Source organism: Rattus norvegicus, chromosome 16 (assembly GCF_036323735.1).
Source record: "Rattus norvegicus strain BN/NHsdMcwi chromosome 16, GRCr8, whole genome shotgun sequence".
Classification (NCBI taxonomy): Eukaryota; Metazoa; Chordata; class Mammalia; order Rodentia; family Muridae; genus Rattus; species Rattus norvegicus.
The window spans coordinates 73,056,736-73,081,559 of NC_086034.1; the positions used below are offsets into that span (position 1 = coordinate 73,056,736).

The 24,824-nt window shown below is 46.2% G+C and overlaps 1 protein-coding gene and 1 long non-coding RNA gene across 14 annotated transcripts in view; one reads left to right on the forward strand and one right to left on the reverse strand.

The window, feature by feature from the left end:
- Window positions 1-12: 12 nt before the first annotated feature.
- The window catches only part of Nsd3 (nuclear receptor binding SET domain protein 3), a 113,335-nt gene continuing 88,523 nt past the window's right edge, over window positions 13-24,824 (reverse strand). For 8 of the 13 annotated variants that reach the window (XM_039094399.2, XM_006253311.5, XM_006253307.5 and 5 more), the window contains 9 exons: window positions 22,036-22,192; window positions 18,580-18,782; window positions 17,893-18,005; window positions 17,268-17,537; window positions 12,000-12,116; window positions 9,981-10,122; window positions 8,143-8,249; window positions 6,085-6,286; window positions 13-5,478 (listed from right to left, as the gene is read on the reverse strand). In XM_039094399.2, coding sequence (XP_038950327.1) covers window positions 5,237-5,478; window positions 6,085-6,286; window positions 8,143-8,249; window positions 9,981-10,122; window positions 12,000-12,116; window positions 17,268-17,537; window positions 17,893-18,005; window positions 18,580-18,782; window positions 22,036-22,192 — 1,553 coding nt within the window. In that variant the 3' untranslated portion in view covers window positions 13-5,236. Of the gene's footprint in view, window positions 5,479-6,084; window positions 6,287-8,142; window positions 8,250-9,980; window positions 10,123-11,999; window positions 12,117-17,267; window positions 17,538-17,892; window positions 18,006-18,579; window positions 18,783-22,011; window positions 22,193-24,824 lie in introns of all 13 variants that reach the window. The other 5 variants (XM_063275246.1, XM_006253309.5, XM_063275245.1 and 2 more) reach the window with 2 other exon arrangements.
- On the forward strand, window positions 8,245-21,144 carry LOC134482516 (uncharacterized). Its single transcript, XR_010058736.1, has 3 exons — window positions 8,245-9,158; window positions 9,195-18,801; window positions 20,841-21,144. It is a non-coding gene; the product is annotated as an uncharacterized LOC134482516 (long non-coding RNA).

Sequence of the window (24,824 nt, forward strand, 5' to 3'; positions counted from 1 at the left end):
AACAAGCCCATATTCTTAAGTAGACCATACAGGACAATTTATTAAAGTCAACCTCAAGCAAGACCTGAAATCAATTTGGAATGCCATTATTAAAAGCTTTCCCACATTCTTACAGAAGCAGAAAACATATTTGAATTCTAAAGTATCTGTAAGATTAAAAAGGCAAAGTTCTAGTAAATACAGTGTACAAAAACTGTCCCACCAGCACACATCAGAAAGCAGCTTAAATGTTACAAGCGATCTCACATACACTACGACTCGTTAACAGCTATCTCTGTACAGGGTAACCACGACTGGTAGGCTCATACTTTGCAATAAGACATTGGTCAATAAACAAAGTCCTTAAAATATGTCTTGAAGTCATTAAACAGTAATGCCCTAGTCAAATACCCCTGGGGAAAACGAACACTAATCCCTTAGTGTTAGGAGCTCCAAGTCACAGAAGCTAAAGAGACTGACTAGTGGATGTTGACACTTGGATATTTCACAGGTCCACAGAGTTCATTACAGGTAAACACAGACGTAAACAATCTCAAGGACGTTATTCAAAGAACACAAAGTGAAGATGGAATCCACAGTATGTGTTTATTGTGTAATATTCAAATGGACACACATGAACTTGCCATATCAGTTGAAAATACACACGTCTTTGTATATAAAAAGGTCTTTTAGCCAGCAGTAATCATTTAGCATCTTGGTTATTGGCAGCAACACAGTTACCATAGGGTACAAAATATGAGATGTTAACTAACAACAAAAGTGTAATTTCCCTCACTGCTTTCAGCTGACAGAGAAGACCCAATTGAGCAAACTGGCAGACAGGTGAAAGCCATTGCACACAGGCAGGATCAGTCAGCAGGTAAGGAAGCTTCTCATCTCTTAGTAGACGCAGTGAAGTCACAAGAAAACCCAGGACCGAATACTGACTTTGGCAACTTCTATTTTCCCTTTAACGTACATGTTAATGACTTTGGGAGCCTACTGAAGGACAAGTGATCCTTTTTTCCCCCTCCCCCACACAGGTACAAGTGCTCACATCTGCCACTTGTGCAATGGATTGATAAAAGCCAAACAATTTTTTTCTTTTTCTTCTTTTGAGACAAGGTCTCTCTCCATAGCCCTGGCTGATTGGGAACTCATTACGTAGGCCTTGAACTCACAGAGTATGGCTGCCTCTGCTTCTGCAGTGCTAGGGTTAAAGGCCTGTGCAACCATGCCCAGAAGAAATGGGTTTTGAAACAGGTTATACAAAGCATTTCAGGGGAATAACATAAATGCTCCCCTCCTCCCCACACAGGCACATGTTAAACAGAAAGAAGAGGTACTCGGGGATGAGGCAAACAAAGGGGGAAAAAAGCAAAACAAAAACTAGGGAAATCACTTCTCAAACTGCTGCTCACAGCTCATGCAGGAGCCCCTTCCTCAGAGGTCTATGCTCCCGTCGGGAGACTTCATTTTTGACAGGATACAGAATGATGCTTTCTACTTCATAATTTTAAAAATATAAAATGTAAAATGAGAATCTGAAGTCCCAAGTACTTGAGGAGCCTGAAATCAATGGGGCAGGGGTCTCAGTGTCACGGGAACTGTAGTGTGCTTTTCCCTCCCTTTCTCCCAAGATTTCCAGTACCTCCCCGAGGTCAAAGCTGTGATATTTCAGTTCATACAAATGCCCAGCTTTCTGTATTTGCTAACCCACTGCAGAGCAGTCTACATTCGTCCTGTTGGTCCATCTGAAAATGGACCAACCCTTTTTGTAACCGTTCTGTTATGAATATAAGCAGAGACCAAGTGTGGGCACTCCTTTGAAGGACCTCGCCATCCCATCACTTCTGGTGCTGCCCTTAGCAACTTGGCAGAGTATGGGGTGGTCGGATGCAGTGAAAAGGAACTCAAGTCTAGAAATAAAGCAAAGCCTTGTCATCTCCTGAGGAACAGAGACACTGCAAGTTGTTAGAGCTTAGAGACAAAGGCAACTTGTTTTCCTCTCCAATCAGGACATGGTACCTGGCTGGCAGCATCTTAGCTCTGTGCGGACGAAGGCAAGATGAGTGTTGTCTTGACAAGGTCAGCAGTGGCTCCTGGAGAGCCAGGCACTATGTTCTGAACAGAGAACGTTAGGATTTCAAACTAGTCTGGCTTTGACCCTGACAGAACACATCCTGTAAGAACGTGCTCAGAACAGGAACTACTGCAGAGAAGCTGCCTACCAGTCCCCGAGTACTTCAGATGAGCAGACGGAGAGCGCCTCAGAATCTCAGATCCACATCACCTACACACACTTCTGCAAACACTGCAGCGAGAGACACTGACAGAAAGCAGCGGGCTGCAGGGCCCTTCTTAGGTCTTTAGTTTCAAATACTTCCTACTTTGTGTGTGTGTGTGTGTGTGTGTGTGTGTGTGTGTGTGTGCATCTCATATATATATAAATAAAACATTATATATGTACATATATAATGTCAATTATATAACACACAGAAAACTCAGTCTATTCTACAGCTTAGGAAAGGTCATTTTTGAGAATTAAAAATAGAGTAGGGCTCGCAGAGCAAGTGAAGATAACCCTACCCCCCTCTGCTCTCCAAGCCTGACTCAAGACAGCTTGACTCAAGTCAGCGGTGGCTGCGGCACACGGGTAGTGAAGAGCTTTGGCCCTGTCCTAAGCAGCCAGGCACAGGCAGCTACACTGGCAGCCCAGTGAGGCCTCCAAGGCACAGCCTATGCTGACCTGGCACTATCATTTCTAGCTCTTTCCGGCCAACCTTCTAAAGCTTTACACTGATAATCAGAATCTCATCTTCCTCCTGAGGTTAGGAAATACCACTATTATCCCATGCTGCTTTAGGTCCTTGATTTCTGGGCTGAATAAAATCGACCACAAATACTGTATACCAAAATCATATTTCAAAGCTAACAACTACCAGCTTCAGACTCTGTAAGCACAGTGCCTTTTGGAATGTCACTGACATAGGACATGAAAGGACAGTGTATGTACACTTTCTGTTTTCTTAACACTCCATTCTAAGACCCAGGCCACAATGGCACAGGAAGAAACCCTTGCACTGGCACAGCAAAGGCAAGTTTGGAGCATGAGTGCTTCTGGGAGCAAACCTATGAGCCGTTTAGCAAGAACAGACTTGGAAAGTGCAAACCCCTTTTATGGATATAAACACAAGTAAGCCATCCCAGAGAAGCAGAACAGAGACAGGTCGGGGTAAGGTATTTATAAATACACGATGCACCCCGGGGCTTACTCTATAAAAGTTATCAGATACTAAAAAGCATGAGGTCAAAAAGGAAAGAAGATACAATCTCACATCGGATATTGTTCTCATAAGGGTTACATTTGGAGTATCAAAGTCCCTTATTAAGGAGTTTAAAAAATGTTATCATGTCTGTATAAAATAAAATTTAATATGATAAAACCCAGATACTCTTACATTATTTTTTTAAAGGACATCAAACTTCATAATTGCTTTAGTGTTTGTGTAGGCAGTGCCTCACTCCAGTCGTGGTGACCGCACTCACTAGATGCTGTTCCACCCCGCCTCCCTCCTCACGGAGCCTGTCCAACCAGCAGAACTACTAGAATTGCTACAACTAGGAAAATGGCAGTTTAGGAGCTTAGAGAGAGGAACTGTAGTGTTTGTTGCCTATAAATTGCACATTTATATATATTTTAAAAAGAGGCACAAAAATTGCTCTTTCTTTTGTTCAGAGAAGAGGTCTGAATTGACTTGTATAAAATTAAGAAAGGATCAGAACACACCTAACACAACCTCAGGGTGTCGTAGAGCATCTCCTACACTAGTAAAGTACTTGGTTCTTAAGGACAATAAGTCCTACTGGGTACCTCCAGTAAGCAGTTAGAACTCACTGAGAAAGTTCATGTTTCATGGTAACACCAGACTGCCATTTAGTCTAATGTCACCATGTCCACCATGATTTCAGACAAGTAATACTGGAATAGATATATTCCTAAGTGCTAGATGCAAGTGAATTCTGTGGGCAGACACCTTGGTATGCTGGGTCTGTACTATTCAAACGATTCAAACGTCACAGCCATGTTTGCAAACACTGACTTTCTGGGGGGCATTTTCAAGTGCTTTCTAACAGGAACGCCTCTGTGGCTCCTACATACCCTGTGAAAGAGCAACTTCTTCCCCTTAGGCAATGGGGACAATCTTAAGTATTGCGTAATACTAAGTAGAAATTGTTCACATATAACTTGGGGATGTTTCTGTCCACTTGCACCATCCCTAAGTTAGGAAATCAACTGAGAAAGTCTATTAAAATATAATTCAGATTCAATTACATAGCTTTGCCAGAAAGCATGACTGAGTGACCCAGCCTGCAAGGGAACGGGGTCGGCAGAGGGAAAGACAGAAAATAAAATGCCCTTAAGTTCCAGGTTAGACTGGAGTCTACATTAAACTGGTCAGAAAGTGGTGCATATATGACCCAACTTTTGGTCTGTGCCTTAATCTTTCTTAGCCCCTTCCCAGTGGTGAGGAGCAGAAAGGAGCATTTTCCTGTGCATCCACGTCCCTCAAATGTATCAGAAAAGTCTGTGAACGGGTGACATTTCACAATGAGTGAGTGCACTCATTCCTTTTCCCTACAGGATGCTTCTAGGTAGAGTTGGCGCACTGTGAAGCCCACCACAGAGGTAAATGCTGTCGAGCAGTTTGTTTCCAAGAGGCCAGTCTGAATACTTGCTGAGAGCCTTCTCTGACACAAGAAAAGGCATGTGAAAAGGGAAAGAGAAGTTAGCCAATCTACGGCTCAGTAAAGAGGTATATAAAGGTAGTCACGCACGCACGCACCCATGCACGCTCACAGAGGTTAGACTGTTTCAACTACACTTCTCAGAATTCCTAAAAAAAGGAAATAAATACAGGAGTGGCTGCTTTCGCTTTACACAACCCAGGATTTACATTTCAGGCTTTACACCGATCTTATCGACAAAACATTCTTTTAACTTTCAACTCTAAGAACGAGGACACCTCTTTTGCTGACTGCAAAGACACTGAAGCACAATAATAGGCAAGAAAAGACCAAGGGAATTCTGCTGTCCACAAATTATCCCCCAAACAACACAATAGGAAACACCACCGTGCTTTAGCCTGTGTGAGCCAGCTCCCATCGGTTAGAAGGCGGTGTGGATGGTGGCAAGCACAGTGCGTGCTCTGTTGCCTCTGGGACTGCGAGCTGCAGGGAAGGAAGTCACCACCTCTCACTCCTTTACTTCTTCCCCACCATCTTGGGATTCCCATTTACATCTCATCTTGCTCCAGTATTCCGGTGACACAGGAGATGCAGGGTCATGGTTGGAGCAGCAGAGACGACCTTCTAGTGCAGAGGGTACCAGAGCCCCCTTTTCATGAGCCTTACAGAAGGAGTGTGGACAGAATTCACAGAAGGAAATGGCTGCACTGCCACACTCGTCACACTGATGCCACGGGCACTCCCACTTTCCTAGTGCAGGGTTGGGAGAGAGGGAAACATCTGTTAGCCTGTTTCTTGAATACCCAGAAAAATGCCCAAGAGACCCCCTGCCCCCTTTTTGGAGACAGGGCCTCACTGTGTAGCCTAGCTGTCCTACTACCTGTTTCCTAAGTGCTAGGATTAAAGACCTGTGTCATTAACCCTGTTCTGAAACAAGGTCTGTCTACAGAATGTAGGCTGTCCTTGAACTCCCAATGATTGATCCACTGGCTTGTGCCTCCCAAGTGCTGGGATTAAAATGGGCACCACTGCACCTGCCTCATACCCTACCTTCTTTGAACCCAACTCCAAACTTCAGCCAAACAAACGTACATTTTGTAGTGTTTTTTTCATATAGATATGAGTTAGTGGCCCAAACCCAATGTCATGGAAGCCAGCTACCACCCACGGTGATCATAAATAAGAAATGGGCCCTTGCTCCCACATGAGGTGTGTCATCTGCGTGGAAACATTCCTGACAAGTAGTTTTGTTCTGTTCAGTGTTTCTGACTTCACAGTTGCATTAAATAGAGCAGTGCATCCCAAATCAATGGCAAAACCTGAAGCAGAGAAGGCAGGGCCTGCGGCCTGGCTTACCGTAGGGTGGCTGAGTCAGGTTAAGGCATAGGAGGTGGTACGCTTTGGGACAGTCTTTTTTGTCACACATGACCAACTCTCCACCATCCCCACACTGAAAACAATAATCCTCATGGATTTGCTTGGCCTCTGCTTTGCCTCTCCGCCTCTTCTTTAACTTGGCATTTTTTGTCTTCTCGTCAGCTGCTGACGTACATGCAGACTGGGAAGACAGACAAACCGTGGTTTTAACATCAAATAACGATGACGCTTTACCCAGAAAGGAGTGTGCACCGCTTGGCCTTAAGTGCAGCTCTGAATGTGTCCTGAAAGCTGATCCCCAGATCACTGTAGTGACCACGGAACTCTTTTATCTTCCCTTCATTCTTTAAATTCAATTCATTTTATGTTCACTGGCATATGTCTGTATGAGGGAGTTGGATAACTAGAGTTACAGATAGCTGTCAGCTGCCATGTGGTTGCTGGGATTTGAACCCTGGTCCTCTGAAAGAGCAGCCAGTGCTCCTAACCATTGAACCTTCTCTCTAGCTCCTTCCTTGATTTTTTTTTTTTTTAAAAAGCAGGCTGTTTTAAATTGAGGGAGAGGGACATAGGCCTTCATCTACACGTTTCTCAAATTAAGCTGGTTGAGCTGGTGGGTGCTTGGAGGAACGTTCAGTCAAGACACAAGTCTCGCTTTCATCCTGTGATTCTGGCCTTCACTGCAGCAAGGCCTCAACATTTCAGCAAGTGGGAAGGTGAACTCAGTCCCCACAGACAAAGTCAGGACCCATAAGTAGCCACAGATGATAGAATGTGGTACGGAAGCAGGAACTAGGTAGTCAGTGGGCAGCCGACACTGGCAACGGCGAGTCGGAGTCTCCTCTGTAATGTCATGCACTTCTGTTCAGAGGCTACGAGCTTGCCAGGGTCGAACACCTGCTGGCCGACCAGCCGAGCAGAGAAGGGCCGCCAGCATGTTCAGCAGTGGGCTCCGCTAACGCTGACTGTGCCTGGTTCTGTCACCTGCTCATCACTGGTGAATTTTAGTGCTGAGATTACTCTAGAGGCCTAAAAGAAAGTTGTCTTCTAGAACCAGCATTCTGGGCTGCACAGAGACCTCACATGGGGCCATGGCAGCAGCACAGGCGGCAGCAGCACAGGCGGCAGCAGCATGTTCCTGACCTCCATGAAATCCTCCTTGGTGATCATAAAGCCATCCCTCTCCCCAGCCCCAGATACAACACAACCATTTCTCCAGAGCTGGGCTGTTTCCCAGATACTCCCAGTAGCTTTGTGCATCATGGTGTTTTTTGCCCATCAGCAAACAGCTGTCCCTCGGAAGGACAGACGGATCTGCTTGGAGCCTATGTTGTCTGTTCCCACAACGAAGCATTCTGGAGAATCATCAAAAGTTCAATGATCTTTAATGATTTGCTCTTTATTCTGTGTGTCTGTGTGTGGGGACGTGCACATGAGCGCAGCTGCTCAGAGAGGCCGGAAGCACCAAATCGCCTGGAGCTGGAGTCACAGAGGGTGGTCAGCTGCCTGCTGTGGACGTGGGAACTAAGCTTGGCTCCTCCAGGAGCCTACTACAACTATACCTTTTTATTTATGCAGGGTTTCCTGTTTGGGTTTTTTGTTTGTTTGTTTTTTGGCCATCCTGAAATTAACAGTAATCTTCCTCTTCCCAAGTGCTAGAATTTGAGTCACCACACCCAGGTAACGTTCACCATTTAAAAAGTATGTAATTCAAGGGGTTTCTTACACTTCAGAGCCTATCAGACCTTACTAAAACAAGCTTAATTAAGAGTGAGAAGAGCCAGTTGGGTATGGTGGCCTCTGCCTGGAAGCCCAGTATTTGGGGATCGAGGGTAGAAGAGTCAGGAACTCAAGGTCATCCCCAAGAACGAGAGTTCAAGGCCAGCCTGTGCTCCAAGAGATTCATCTCAAAACAACCACCCCCACTAAACAGACCTGACAGAGCGGCGGGAACTCTGTAAGAGCCACGCAGTTAGAAGCCAACTCCTGTAGCACAGCCCTCTCCTGCCCTTGGGTGGAGCGCCCTGCACAACTGACCTTTGGCCGCACTCCTAGGAAACCACTGCAGTTGTCTGCTCCGCAGTGGCATACTGTCCTGCCATTGCCCAGACAGTCCAAGTTGTAATTAAATGTTAACTCCATCCCTAAAACACAAGAGAAGAAAATTATTCACAGTGACGTCATGAGGAAGAAACACGGCCAGCCGCTTTCACGTAGACACATGGGTCTTCGACCAAGGCTGCCCAGGCTCAGGGGTGAAAGCTCGTCATGCAAGCCTGACAGTGAGAGCCCAATGCAGAGCCCATGGTGAGGAGTGGAGCTCAGTCCTCGAAGGCCGCCTCTGTCCTCACAGCACATACAATGTAAAGACTTCTCCTCCTTCCACAGCCATCTCACTGAAAGCAACGATGGAAGCGGGCCGTGTGGTCAACATTCCTGCCACTGAAGCACACCAAAGCTAGCTGTTCCAAAAGGAGACTACCCTTCAACAAAAAGGGGCGACAAGCAGTGAAATAAGAACCGGGGACTTGTGAGCTATGGCCAAGAAGGGCTTCTAGCCTCACCCTCTTTCTACAGCTCAGCTCTAGTTCCTAACTGGCATGACTGTGACATCATGACAGCGTTAGGAATGCCATCCACTGTGAACCATACACGCTCACCGCCGTAGCTCACCACACCCGTGAAAGGCAGGCTGAACAATCCTTTCAGCAGGTCCCTAGCTGGAGAACTGCTCTACCATTCCCTAAATTCGAACACTAGCTGGTCCTGCAGACATGCTCACTGGGGTAGGAAAAGGAGAGGAGCCACTGTGGCTCTGAGGCTCCTAGTGTCTAATCTGAAGCACAATGGTCTTCAGAGTTGAAAACTAAAGAGAGAAAAAGGAACCAGTTGATCTGGATACTGCAAATTGCTTTTAAAAAAGATTTATTGCATTGTTTGTGACTGTGTGTGTGTGTGCGAGTGTGTGGGTGCCTGTGACTGTGTGTGTGTGTATGTGTGTGTGAGTAGGTGTGGGTGCCTGTGACTGTGTGTGTGTGTGTGTGTATGAGTAGGTGTGGGTGCCTGTGACTGTGTGTGTGTGTGAGTAGGTGTGGGTGCCTGTGACTGTGTGTGTGTGTGTATGTGTGAGTAGGTGTGGGTGCCTATGACTGTGTGTGTGTGTGTGTGTGTGTGTGTGTGTGTGTGAGTAGGTGTGGGTGCCTGTGACTGTGTGTATGTGTGTGTGAGTAGGTGTGGGTGCCTGTGACTGTGTGTGTGTGTGTGTGTGTGTGTGTGTGTATGAGTAGGTGTGGGTGCCTGTGACTGTGTGTGTGTGTGTGTGTGTGTGTGTGTGTGTGTAGGTGTGGGTGCCTGTGACTGTGTGTGTGTGTGTGTGAGTAGGTGTGGGTGCCTGTGACTGTGTGTGTGTGTGTGTGTGTGTGTGTGTGTGCGCGCACACGCGCGCGCCTATGGGAGCTGGGGGGGGTCTGACCTCCTGTAGCTGGAGTAGAAGTGGTTGTGAGCTGTCCCATATGGATGCTGGGCATTGATCTCAGGGCCTCTACACAAGAGGTACAGACTCTTAACTGCTGAGCCACCTCTCCAGCCTCTGTAAGCTAATTACCTTTAATATGTTTTTAAAAGCACACAAGAGCGAGGCCATCTGGTTCCATTATGCAGACAGCACTGTTTTGGGAAGTGATGCGTCTGTACTGAGACACTGCACTGTCCTTCTTCTGCAGAGAGGCTGGACAGGTTTTCTCTTCAGATGTAGTTTTACCTCATTGGCAAACAACACCCGGTTGTCTGAGCTGAATGAACACTCAGGGCCTCAGACTTACGGATAATGTTCTTCCTGACAAGACAAGCTCCCCACAGAGGGACCCCGGCAGTACCTGCAGGGATGTCACAAAGAGCGAACAGCCCGACTCGGACATCTCCATTCACGGTCCACTTCTGTGTCTCACAGTTTGGATTACAACTGTGGTTCATGAAACGAGAATAATTTCCCTTTGGTCCAGCATCAATTATACGGTCCTTCAGAAAGAAACAAAGTGGGGGGACTGTGACATAAACTAAATACAAACTCGTTTAGAAACATTCAGTTAGGGAACACAAGTCAGTATCATCATCAGCTGGTGTGTGCCAACTGTCAGCTCTGAAAACACTCCGGACACCCTCTATGGAGTCACCTCGCTCTCTACTTGAGGGCTTTTAATGGTCGTCTAACAGGTGAAGATCAGCAGGTCATAGGTTTAGGCGTTTTTGACCACAGAGCTACATGGTTCAGATAACCCATCTCAGCCAGGCATTTTGTCTCGGCTTCTCTCCCACTCAGGAGAGATGAGATTACACCATGACGGAGAAGCCAGATGAGACTGTCCCTGAGTGGGAGGTGACAGTCCTTCATCTCTGTACTCTCACAGGGTTACCTACACAGACACTACCACACAATTAGGCCTGAGGATGGCTCTATCAATGTGGGTAGCTCCACGGCCTGAGCCCACAGGACACTGTCACTGAGCTGAGCTCAGGAATCCTAGGACTCACAGACAGACTCCAGCATAACAGTGGCAGCGGAATTCACCCTGGGAAACACGTGGAAGCTTAAACTCTTCACACACTGACATAACTACATATGTTATATCTTCCTTCTTTCTTTTTTGAGATAGTGTCTCACAATATGACTCTGGCTCGTGTGGAACTCGCTCTACAGACCAGGCTGTCCTTGAACTCGGAGATCTGCCTGCCTTTGCCTCTGCCTCAAACGTGCCAGAATTAAAGGTGTGCGCCACCATGTCCACGATCTCTTTTACGATCTCTTTTACTGCTTTTCGTTGGCTTTCTGCCATGTTTTTGCCTGTGATGAGGCTCAAACCCACAGCCTCGCATATATCCAGCACATGCTTTAGCACTGAGCCACGACCCCAGCCCGGAAGGTATTCTGACTCTTTTAGAAACATCATGGAACACAGGGAACACGGGTACTAGTCTTGGTCGTTAAAGTGTGATAGTATACTAAACAACGACTGAATTGTGCCTAGGCCTGGGCTTCCTGTCCTCTGTAAGGACAACTGTAAGAAGTGAGGTCCTAGCTGTGAGAAGACAGGCAAGTACAGATCAATCTAACGGTCACATACAGTCTTCAAGGTTGTTTCCTTTTCTGAGTCTGTTTCTCTTTTATTTAGACAGGATCATAATTATGTAGCCCAGGCTGGCCTCTAACTAAAGCTGATGACCCTCCTGCCTTAACCTCCCAAACGCTGGGATGTGCCACAATGCCTGGCTAAAATTGTATTTAAACTTCCATTGTTCTTATGCCAACATTCATTGTTTTCCTGTCGCTTGTTCTACGTGTATAGTGTTGCCTGCATGTATGTGTGTGAATCACAGAGTCCCTGGTGCCCTTAGAGATAAGATATCAGATCCCCTGGGAATGAAGTTCCAGATTGTGTGCCAGCATGTGGGAGTTTAGAACTGAACCCCAGTTTTCTGCAAGAGCAACGAATGTTCCCAACCATGGAGTTATTTCTCTGACCCTCCTGTTATTTTTTTTAAAACTTAATAAACAGAGAAAAGTTTTGAGGTTTTGGCTAATCAGAAGTTTCAAGATTATTTTATAACTCAGAATCATACTTGATTTTTCCAGCAGTGATAAAGAACCCAGGGCTCTTGCTGCCTCAGATCTAGGACTAGGACCCAGCAACTGAGTCCAGACGTGGTCACTTTGTTTCTGCTTAGCATTTCCCTGTAGTTGGAGTCTTGCACTCCGGAGATAATTACAGCACTGACTACTGACCATCGTCATAGTCTACTTAGAGAAAGTGAAATGAACAGAAACCTAGGTCAACAGAAAATTATGAACAAAACATAAAACGTCCTTTTGTCTTACCAAAAAATAAAAGCAATTTTACCTTGGTAACAGTTAACATATAAAAATTAGTTACACTGTTCTCGTGGGCTCGCTTGATTCGAAGTCTGCACTCTTCCTCGTCGATTAGTTCACCGACATATTCGTTTACAAATTCCCCCTGCAAAGCAACATTCAACACAGAACTGTAATATCAGCTCTACTGTAACGCACATCCTAATACCACAAGTATGAACAAGAACATCAACTAAAAACATTTCTGAGGGCCAGGACTGTAATTCAATTAGCAGAATTCTTGCCTAGCTTGTGCAAAGCCATGGGTTCAATCCCTAACAGCATATAAACTGGGCATGGGGGTGCACGCCTATAACCCCAGCCCTGGGAAAGCGTGGGCAGGTGCATCATCAGTTCAGTCCCCCTCTGTGGATTTCAGGGCCAGCCTAGACACATAAAATCTTAAAGCCCAGGACTGGGGGACAGTAATGGCTTGGTGTGTGACCTGAGTGTGATGCTGTGAACCACATGAGGGAAATGAGCAATGTCCTAACTTTCACCGGGCACCACAGCGTGCATGTGTGGGTCTGCCTATGCCTATGCTCAGACAGAGCTGTGAGATGACTCAGTCGGTCAAACACTCGCCTCACAAATGTGATGACCTAAGCTCAGGTCCCCAGAAACTAAGTAAGAGGCCAAGCCTGGTAGCACATGCCGTGTTGTTGGGAAATCTAGAGACAGTGAAGCTCACTGGCCAGCATGGAGAAGGTCCAGGCCGTGAGAAACCCTGTTTGTCCTTGTTTGGCCTGTTGTCAACTACCCAGGAGCTTGAACCGTCTGGGAGGAGGAACCTCGACTGAGAAAACATCTGGTTAGTGACTGGTGTGGAAGACCCAGCTCACTGTGAGCGCTCTTCCGGCAGTGGTCCTGATGGTCTAGGAAGCAGGCTGGCCAGGCATGGCGGCACACACCTTTATTTCCAGCACTCGGGTGGGAGAGTCTGCGTACTGAATCGCAAGACAACCAGAGCTTTAAAACAAACAAAGCAAGCGACTGAGCCTTGGGTTCTGCTTCACTTCAGGCCTTGAGTTCTTGCCCTGAACTCCTTTCATGGTGGACTACAACTGTAAGGTAAAGTGAAACTTTTCCTCTCCAGTTTGCTAACGAAGACACATTAGTCATGAAAGCACCTTAGAAACAGCACCCGGACTGTCACCTGACATCTACAGGTGTGACACACATGCCCTCACGCCTACAAAAAACAAAGAGAAAAAGATCCTGACCCCCTCAACCCTAGGAACTGCGGGTTACTACTGATTCACTGGTACTTGGGTGGCGGGAACAGCGCTGTGTAAGTACTTCAAAGGCGGTGATGCACTTGCCTTCTCTCTGATATTATCTCCACATTCCCAAGTGGCACCTGTGGCATGTCACTACACTTGGAGTAAAGCTAACCTGACTCGTCATCACTATAGTCACAAACTTCTACTTGTTTGTAACCGAGGGACTGGTGGCATTTAGGGATGAGAAATGGGAACGGTGTGGATCTGAACAGACAGGGTACGTCTGCTCTCTAAACGATTATATTTACAGCTAAAGAACATGCAGTGGTTCTGCTGTTCTCTCGGGGTTCTCCAGTGATAACATCTCACAGATCTACAATAGTACTAATACTAGGAAGCTGGTGTTGGCACCCACCCACTCAGACACGGAGTCCTGCTGCCACAAAACCATGCTCCAGATGTATGAACAGCACGGGATATCTCCAATTTTTCTTTGACGGCCACACCCACCCTCCATCAGTATAATTATGCCATTCAAGGATGTTCTATAAACAGATTTATCTAATATGTAATCTTTTGACACTGTTTTTTTTAAAGATTTGCTTTTTAAAAATTATTTAAGTGTATGGATATTTTGCCTGCATGTATATATCTGTGCACCACTTGCATGCCTGGTGTCCTCTGAGGCCAGAGAGGGCACTGGGTCCCTTGGAACTACAGTTACAGATGGCTGTGAGCTGTCATGTGGTTGCTGGGAATCGAGCATGGTTCTCTAGAAGATCAGTCCGTGGTCTTGGCTGCTAAGCCATCTCTCCAGCTCCTAAAGACGTGATTTACTGCAGGATGGCTTCTGACCTCTGCAGGCACCAAGCAGGCACACAGAGCAAATACATACGTATAGAAAACACTAACGCATAAAATAATTAAGGATTTTTTTACTTTACGTGTATGAATGTTTTGCCTGAGTGTGTGTGCACACAAGCATGCACATACAGTGTCCAGAGAGGCTGGAAGAGGGGTTCAGATGCCCAAGAACTGGAGTTCAGATAGTTCTGTGTAGATGCTGGGACTCAAACCTGGATCCTCTGTGAGAGTAGCAAGTGCCCCTAATGACTCAGCTGTCTCTACAGCTATGAGGCTAGCAACAAATAAAATGAAGCTTAAAAAAAAAAGCAGCTAATTCTCGGTCACCCACGTGTGCTTCAGTGCTTTAAGGCTCAGTAGACCCCGCAGTGTGGCTGTGCCACCATTTGTTTGACTCTTCACCCCCTGCAGAAGACTGGTCAGTCTTTCTAGATTTTTGCTATGATACCTATAGCTGTTGTACACATTTGGGAAGAGTTTCCATTTGATTATAGCTTTTCATTTTCCTGGTTTAAATAGGCAGTGGGAAGATCTGTTGTACAGTGCAGTATGTGTGTGTGTAAAGAATCTGGCAACCTACAGTGGCTGCTCCATTTAAGCTCCCACCACCGATACGGAAGAGTCCAGGACTCCTGTATCCTTGAAAGACTTTGGCATTGTCCTGGCTGCTCTAAGTGATGCTAGTCAGCTCCTTGGGGTTATGTTGTCCCTGACCTCGTCACCTTGGAAGTCACACTCACTCAGCCTCGGGCAGCTGTATTAGCTAAAACTCGACAGCATTTCAAACTCAGAGGAACAAGTATTTTAATGGATATTCACTTCATATACAAATTCTCCTCAGTTCTCATTGTAGGACTGCTGCGAGTAAATATCAGTAATGTCCGTGTCGCTCTCCTGCACTGAAGACCTATGGCCTTGTGTCCGTGTCGCTCTCCTGCACTGAAGACCTATGGCCTTGTGTCCGTGTCGCTCTCCTGCACTGAAGACCTATGGCCTTGTGCTGGAATAGGCCCCGACCTAGCACTTTTCCCTTTCTCATAAACCCTCCTTTCTCCAGGCAAAGTTGTTCTCTTAAACTCCAAGTGTGCCAGGTCCTCAAGGCTGCCCCATATCCTGTTTCTGATTCATGCCATTCATTGTGTGATCCCCTCTTCTAAGAACGTGGCAACAGTGATGTCGTGCATGGGCTAACAAGGCCTTGCTGTCTAAGATCTCAAGGTCTGCCATGCTAAGTGGAGTCTCTCTTATGCCTACGCTGGGAACCTCAGGTAGTGAGGAACTGGGGAAGCCACTGAAAGTTAAGACTCATTATTGACCAGGAACAGAAGAAAAAACATCTCAAAGCACAACGAACTCAGACCACAGCAACAAAGAATGGAGCTCTCCAGCCGCCAGGTAAGCCAAGGAGGCAAGCCTGGCTGACTCGCAACCCTGAATGAGGAAGCAGCTGAGCATGAGCACAGCCCGACCCATGGCCCCTGCCAACTATGATGATGCAACCTGTGTCACAGTTCTACTGTTCACTCCTGTATGTGCTTGATGTCCTGACACCGTGCATGTGCACGTCTAGTGCCCATGGAGGCCTGAAGAGGGTGTTAGATCCCCTGGGACTGAAGTTACAGATGGTTGTGAGCCACCGTGTGGATGCTCAGTGCTGCAATTGAACCTGGGTCCTGTGTAAAAGCAGCGGTGCTCATACCACCGAGCCACCTCTCCAGCCCCTTAAGTGCTACGTGTTCTGCTTTTGAGACAGGGTCTTTCTTTTAAGGTCAGGCCGGAATTCCCAAGTTTATATAGACCAGGCCAGCATCAAGTTCTTGATGGTCCTCCTGCTCCAGCCTCTCGAGTAATAGAAACGAGTGTGAGTACCACAGTCAGGTTTAAGTCCCTGGCTTTGTGGTCAGAGAACCAGCGTGCGATGTCAGGAAGTCACCCTCCTAAAGTCATCCAGTAGTTCTTGCCTCAAGGACTGCTTTAGACCTGCTCTTGGCTCGCTGTCTCAGTGCATGCCCTGTTACCACTGTCTCCATCACTAGTGTCCAGACTCAGTTTGCTTCTGTAGCTTGGGTCCTCTGTGAGAGCAGGAAGCACGCTTTATACCAACTCATCTCCTGGCCTCCCCACTTTTTAGATTCATTGCTTATTTTCTGTATATGAGTGCTTTGCCCGCATGTGTGTATATATGTGCACCACATGTGCCTGTTGGTGCCCAGGTCAGAAGGGGGCATTGGATGCCGTAGAACTGGGAGGTGCTTTGCAAGAGCCACGAGTGCTTTATGTCTCCAGCCCCTGGTTCCCTGGTCGGTCCCTCCCTCCCTTCCTTCCTTCCTTCCTTCGAAACAGGGTCTCCCTATCTAGCCTTTGTTGTCCTAGAACTCACTATGTAGATCAGGCTAGCCTTGAACTCAGAGATCTGCCTGCCTCTGCCTCCTGAGTGCTAGGGTTAAAGGCACACACCGCCCTCCCCACAGTTGGTTTCTTGACAAGAGCCACAGGAGATTCTCAGGTACTCTAAAAGCTAAGACCCATCTTTGAATAGTAGGGTTTACTAGAGACTTTCCTTTTAAGCATTTTGGCTTTAAAATAGTCTCCAACTGGTATCTCTTCCCTGTGCTAGAGATTCTTGTGAAAAACTGTCTCGAGGTGTGAAAATAAAAATACGTCCCAGAGTTCTATTATCCCAGCTGCTTCACCACTCTAATTGTAATCTGAGGCCTTTAACGAGCTCTGACTTCTTAACTAATGCGATGGACTAGTGGTCTAGTCTACCTTAGTGATCTGGGACTCGGTCACACTTATGGCTAATGACTTGAGCCTGCAGCACAGTTCTGTGTTCGCAAGTTTCTGCCCTAGTGGGTAATCAACTTTACTACGTTGCTTCTCTGACATGTTTATCCACCATGAAAAGCAGCAACAAGAAAATATGTTTGAATCATGTCATTCAATAATTTAAAAAAAACCACAAATACAAAAAAGCACGATGCCCCTTCTGTTTAAAGCTCATCAATTAATAGCCATGGGCTATGTATCCTGTTTGCCTTTCCCAACTCTTGTTGCTCAACAAATGCCAAACCTTGAGATAAGTCGCAGCTTTCTGTCGTAAGCGCTGTGCGTCTTATAGCCATGTCACAATGCTATGGAAGCGCCCGAAGAGACAAGGGTGGCATTACCTTTTTAATACTTCTTTTGGTTCTGAGGCCCCATCCTCTCCGCTCAGTTTTGATGATCTCTGCATCGGGGTACAGCCTCTTTGTAAAGCACTGGTTCTGACAGCGGTCCCCAGCAGGGCACACCTGCGGGTGACACTCGTACTGTGACATTCTGTTTAGACACTCCGACTCCAGGCCACATGGGTTTTCATCACCAGGCTTGCAGTTACAGCGCGGGATCTCCGACAGGTCAGCCACCTGGATCTGCACCTTCCCTATGACTTTGTTGGCCTGGGACAACCGAGGAAGAGAAGCGGGAGAGAAGGTATGGATCTGTGAGCACCAAGAACTAAACATCTGAGTGCTGTGATGTGACTGAGGAAAGTTCTTTATCTGATGTCTCCAGAATAAACTAGGAGTATTAACTGTCTATTCTGGACAGAAAGCCTGGAGCTGATGTCAAGTCTCAGTTTTTCCCCACTTGCCACAGGTTGATGAAATTTAGTACCTGAAATCCAGAGACAATAAGCTATTTATGAAGTCTGAGGAAGAGAGAGGCTAAGGTGCTACGTCCTCATTTGATTGCAGGGTGGTCTGGTAGAAACAACATAAAGAGGCTTTGACCGGCAGGAAGGGGAGCGCTCACCTTGATGTGTTTGTAGGGAGGGGGTTTTCTTGAGGTTTTCTCTATCTCCAAAGCCTCCTTACTCTCTCGCTGCGCTTTCAACTCCTGGAAACGTTTTGCAGCTTCTTCCAGTGCTGACAAAAGCAAGCAGGCCATTATCAAAGTGTGAGGACACAGGGCTAGGGCAGGAGGCTGACTCTACCACCCTAGAAAGAAATGTTCTGCCTCTCGCCTGAGCTTTACTCTTTAAAATTATGTTTTAGAGATCACCAGTCACCACCATTATAGAGGAAATAATAAATTAGCACATGACCAACCAAATACTATGCTTTGTATATGTGTCAGAGCACAAGTCCGACATCAATGACAAAGACCTCTGAGCGACCCTATTAAGAGCACTTGTGTATCCTGTCCTAGCTTTAAATTAATTTTACCTTTACTCAGAAGTGTAGACTTCAGCCGAATTTCCTGGGAAGCCCTCACTGCTTGTTTGTGGTAATGGCGTTTGGCCTGATTAGAGACACTTCAAACCCAGCTCAGGGACCCAGGCTTTATGCATCTTGACCCTGGTCCTGATGTCACAGGACGTTTATGGACGGAAAATCCCAGTGCCTGGTGGACATTCTTGAGTGGCAGAGGCTTTGTGTGCACACAGAAGTGCACATCTGAGTGTTGATTCTGAGTCCCTGTAACCATGGTCCGACTTACCTTTTTTGAAGGTCTTGTTAATGCTAGTCTGTCCCTCAGCAAAGTTTGTGTCTCCTTCAACATAGGGAAACACTCTGCCTTGGTGGACCCAGTAGTAGTCATGAGAGCCAAAGAAGAGCACAGGGAAGTCGCCCACGCCGTGCTTAAGGCCCTGGATGTTCAGCGGCACAGACCTGGGACTGCAGGTCTCTGCAGGCCACCATCTGAGGACAAAACCGAGAAGTGAGACTCTCACACTCTTCTCCACAGGCAGGAAGGAGAGAAGGGCTCATGGCTTGCAAGATTCACTCAAATTCTAAAACACACAGTAATTAATCTTCTCCTTTAAAAACTATTAGGGAAAAAAAAACTATTAGTGAAAAAAACTATTAGGAAAAAACCACCTCCCCATGCTCTCGTCACAGACTGTTAACATTAGAGGAGAGGCCCTTGGTCCTCTCAAGGCTCAATGTCCCAGTGTAGGGAATGTCAGCGAGGGGAGGCAGGAGGGAGCGGGTGGGTGGGTGAGGGAGCACCCTCATAGAAGCAGGTTTCTGGAGGGGAACCAGGAAATGGGATAACATTTAAAATGTAAATAAAAAATGCAATTAAAAAACATTAGCTGTATCCCCAAATGTTAAGAACACACCGTATGCAGGATAGAGGGTTCCACACCTTTAGTCTCAGTCCTTTGAAAGCTGAGTTATGAGTATCACAAGTTACAGGCTAACCTGTAGAGACAGTCTGTCCCCATAAAACCAAACTGGAAAAGAGAAGGCTGTATGTATCCAGATCTACACATAAAATGTGCACACGCATGCATGCACGCACCCCCACACACACATACACACTACTTTTTAAGATTTATTTTTATGTGTTTGAGTGTTCTGCTTACTTGTATGCAGTATGTATGTGCCCTTTGTGTGTGCTAGGTGTATGGAGGACAGTGAGGGCCTCAGATCCCAGGAACTGAAGTTACACAGTCGCGAGTGCCACTGCAAAAGCAGTCGGTGCTCTTACTACTGAACCACTTCTCCCGCTCCCATTTACAAAAATACTAAAACAAAACAAAAATCCCTAAAGCAAGGAGCAGTGCTGACAATGGCGGTCTCACCCACTTGAGGGCTGGGATAGGAGGATCACCTAGCCAAGGTTAGCCCAGGAAGATTCTGTCCTATCCTCTAAAAGGAAAAACACGTAAAACATGGATGCATACTGCGTATGTTTAATGTCCTCTTGAAACTCAACTATTTTTGCAAAACTTTACAATACAGTTGCAATTATCTAGAAATATATTTTCTTCAGAATTCCAATAGAATTCTTGATATGGTGGTGTACCCAGGAGGCAGGGGCAGGTGGATTTCTTTAGTTTAGGTCAGCCTTGTCTGGACACCAAGTTTGAGGGCAGCCAGAGTTATATAGGGAGACCCTATTTTTAGAGAACAGCCAAGGCAGGTGTGGTGAGACGCGACTTTACTGTCAGCACTCTGGAGGCAGTTGGGAGAGGCGCCTACAGATGGTCCAGGCCAGAGAGAGCTGGACAGTGAGACCCTGCCTCAAAATAACAAGCAAAACAACATATCTATCTTCAGGGAGGCCTGGGGAGACAGCCTGGCAGCTAACAGCACAAGTTGCTCTTCCACAGAACTCCTTAGATTCCCTGCACCCACACGGCCGCTCACAACCGTCTGTAACTCTAGTTCTAGGGAACCGAATTCCCTCTTCTGGCCTCCCTGGGTACACAGCACACAGACATACATAGAGGTAAAACACCCACACACATAAAATAATAAAAATAAATAAATAAAAATATTGAAGCCTTCACATGTTGGGTTTCAAACCCAGAACAAGAGGCTAAGGTGTATATTTCACATACCAAGGTGGACCTGGCCCCGGTTCTCCAGTTCCTACCTGTTACACTGATATGGCTGGCATACCCCACCCCTCTGCCCTGAACTTCCCCTCCCCCAGAGGCTCTGCTATATAATACAGACATTTTGGTCTCTCCTCCCCTCTCCCCTCTCTCCCACTCTGCATTTTCTCCCTCTCTGCTTGTGTCTCCTCCTCTCCCATCTCCTCCCCTCCCCTCCCCAGGACAACTTCCCTGCCCAAGAGCAGCTTCCCAATAAACCTGCCACACACTCCAATCCAGCTTGAATTGTCTCATTTCCCTGGCAGAGAAATAGTGTATCATAAAGGAGTATGTTTTTAAATAATATTAATTATCCATCTCTCTCACTCTCTCTTTAAATTCTCTGTTTCTATTTTTTATGTGAGGACAGGAGAAAATGTCTGACTGCCTGAGCTGGGGTCACAGGAGGCTGCGTGCACCGGACGTGGGTTCCAGGGACAGAAACAGATCTCCAGGGCAGCAAGTGCCCGTCACCATCTCTGCAGCTCCTGTTCTCATGCCTTTAAGAACCAAGGCGTGGGCTGGGGAGGTGGCTCAACGGTAAAGCTATTGAGACTGACCTCCTGAGTTCTCTTGGGTAGGAGAGACCCAGTTCCTGAAAGCTATTCTCTGACCCTAAAATTATACTATGGCCCTTGCGTGCCCCACATAATAAACAGACAGACACGAACAAATGGCTCTTAATTGACATTATCCCCTCTTTAGATGAAGGAAAAACGCACTCTTTGCACATAGCTTAGGGCTACCTGAACACAGGGGTCTGGTTTAGAATCAAACTGGCCTAGCAGCGTGTGGCGGGACGTCTTTATCCCAGCACTATGGAGGCAGAGCCAGGTGGACCTGTTAGTTCCATGCCAGCCTGGTCTACAAAGCAAGTTTCAGGGCTGTTATATAGAGAAACCCTGTCTCGAAAACAGATAAACAAACAAAAACAAACAAAAAGATTGAATGGATTTATTCTGATAAAGCTATAAACTCTTGATCTCATTAGAAATTAGAAATCAAAGGTATGGAGAGAGTGCTCATAAATAAAGTACTTACTGCTCTTCCTGAAGCCTGAATTTCTAGCACCCATAAGGCAGCTCAGAGCTGTCTGGAGCTCAGTCTCAGGAGCCCTGACGCCTAACTCCCACAGCAAGCACACATATGAGATACAGACATACCGGCTGGTAAAACATTCATACATACTAAATAAATAAATGAATAAATAAATAAATGTTTAGAAAAACAAACTAAAAACCAATATAAAACTAAGATACTAAGAAAACGAAATATTCTTTTTGTAAATCCTTTCATTGCAAAATTTAGTAGTGCATAATTCATCAGTATAAAATAATTCTCAGAACCTAAGCAAAATAAAAAACCCACTCTTAAAGAAAAAGGCAAACAAAAATTCATGAGCAAAATAACCTTTGCAATTCCCTGAAAATCCAGACCAACCACCATGGTCTTTCCTTTTGTTCGGGGAGCCAAGCCTGTCTCGCCGCCTTTGTGCTAACCGCAGTCCCTGCAGCTCGTGAACCCCACTGCAATAGTAGTACTTCCTATCTGCTTGGGAAACTTGCCTGTAATTTCCCAATTTGACCCAAACAATCTGTTTGTAATGCAGCTTCTTGCCAGCTTTACAGTCATTGCAATTCCAGCAGCCTTCGGGCATGTCTATGCTCAGGCATTCTGGGTGGAAGGAAGCAGGGCACGATTCACAGCAGAGCAATCTTCCACCTTGAAACAAACAGACAGCCTTAGTAATCGAGACAAGCAAGGAGAGTTCTCTTAAGTACATCAGACTTTATTCAAATGGGAAGCAAAGAGACTGAATCATGTGCAGAGTAATGGATCAAACTAGGAAACAAATGGAAGAGCTAGTTTCTAAGAAATGGGCATCTAGGAATGGAGTTTTTGAGTGGGAGGAACCAACTCTCTGCTCCTTTTGAACAGAAGCAACCGGGGAATCCGGTGTTGGCTAGGTAAAATGTCACAAGAGGCACAGAGCCTCTCTAGCCCATGTAGATTTGAAAAGAGGCTTTCAAACAAGTAGCTTTTCTTTTGTTCTTTAGGGCCCAGAGAGGGAGTAACAATTGTTTTAATTTAATCCACTGTTAACTAAGTCCCTTTGCAATAAAATCAGCCAGGAATGAAGACAATTAATAGTTGATCAGTACTTATTTTCTTCTAACACAAAGGTGGAACACGAGTTCTCACTGGTAGCCCCGCGTCATACTTCCCAGTGCAAGCAGGCAGTCAAGCCGGCTATCCAGCAGTGGTCTGTACCGATCTCATCACCACGGCCCGCTCCCTAATTATGACCTACGTTTTCAAAACCATACCAACCAAACAAACTTGCATTTCAAGATGAAGAACTTCTCCCCTTTTTTAGAGATGGGTAGCTAGCTCGCACCTCCCATCGGTGACCCTCCTGCCTGTCTCCCGAGTGCTGGGACTGGAGGCGTGCACCACCATGCTCAGCTCTCTACCTGTATTGACTGAAGAAACACCTGACAGCTAGAGACTATGATCCAAAAGCAAAGCAAGCATTAGCGTGTTGAACAGTTAAAGGCATAGCCAGATATAAACTCATATAGCCTATGAACCACTGCTTGATGGCACAAAACTGCGTAACTGTCAGTGCAGAACGGAGGAGGATTACGTGCAAGTCCTTCCTTTCAGGTTCCTGCTAAGCCCTCTCTTTGAAACAGAGCAATACTTTGAATGCAAACGAATAAACATGAGGGGTGGGGTTGGGTATATCTAGTGTGTATATGAACAAGAAAGGTCACCACTGAAGACAAGGGACATTCCCACTGACCAGTCAGTTCTACAACCAACAAGAAAACAGAGTTAGTCTCACAGGCAACAGATTCAGAGCCTTCTACAGAACTTGACCATCACATGCTCCAGCTTTTTGAAGATTTCCAGAAATCTTGTCTTCTTGCACCTTCAAACCTCAATGGTTACATGAGAAAAGGAAACCTAGACACACCCTGATGACCAGAGAACTGTATTTCCTCTGCCAGCCTTCACAGTGGCCGCCCCCTTTGGCCACAGCTATCAGTGTGGTTAACTAGTTCAGTTTTCAGCTGCTTGGATGTTTGGGGGGGGGGGGTTGTTTTGTTTCTGTTTTCTTCAACACTGTGTTTCTTTGTGTAGCCCTGGCTATCCTGGAACTTTGCATAGACCAGGCTAGCCTCCAACTTACAGAGATCCTCTTGCCTCTGGAGTGCTGGGATTAAAGGTGTGTGGCGACACCGCCAGGCTCTGCACAGGTGTTTAAGTCCATTGGAAAGGACTGACCGGAGGGAGGCCTGTCCTGAAGCCAGCCTTAGAGGACATGTTATTATTAGCGCCACTGTGGAAGTTGGGCTGCTCATGTGTAGTGTTAGTGTAAATAGTTCCAAACGTTCAGTCTTATTTCAGAGGAAATACAGAGCCAGAATTGGTGGAATCTGTCATGATAGAAATGTTCAAAGTATAGAAAGATAAGAAAAAAAAATGAAAACTTGAATGGTCTGCCTTGGTGCTATGCAAAACAAAAAAACAAAAACCAACAAACCAGGAAAAAAAAAAACCTGTTTTCCAGATACAAGAGAGGAAATATATCATTCAGGCTAAGTAGAGGGCTCAAAATAATTTCAATTGATGTCAATGTTAATACTGAATGCTAGAAACAAAACAACTGAGTTAACCTAATTTTATAAATGTACTGACAGACTACTTCTATCTTGTGAGGAGTACTGCAGGCCCCTCCCACCTTCTGGAGGCCTATGACATCACGAACAGGGCGCTGCAGGCTGACCTCAGCAGAGAGCTTACAACCCAAAGCAGGCAGGCAGCCTCTCAGCGCTCCTGGTGGCTCTTACCTCCAGACAGCGTGACTTCAGTTCTTAGTCACCATTTGAGCCAACAAGAGCGAGCACAGATCAGAGAGGCAGCGCAGACAACAAATACTGATAAAAGCCAGTTTGTGACATGTGTACATGGTACAGTAGGCATGAATGGTGAGCTATTTCTTTATCAATTCTGAACGTACATGATAATAAGAATATATTAAGCAAAGGCCTATCCATACCTTCTAAGCTCACTGATTATCCTCTGGGATAAAAACTCCCCCAATCAAACATAAGGTCACTTTCCCCTTACAGGCTATGGCAAGGTAAGCACAGCTAAGAGTTTGCTTTCAAGAATGGCTGGAGAGAGTGTGAACATAAATTTAGCTCATTTTTATGAATGAGGTATCCATCAGTAGTCGGGCTAGGCCGCCTTTCACCATCCGGTATCTGGGGTGTGGCCCCAACCCCAGCTCCCCTCCTACGAGAAGGGACTTGTTTTCATCGTAAGTGAACATTTAGGAAGAAAA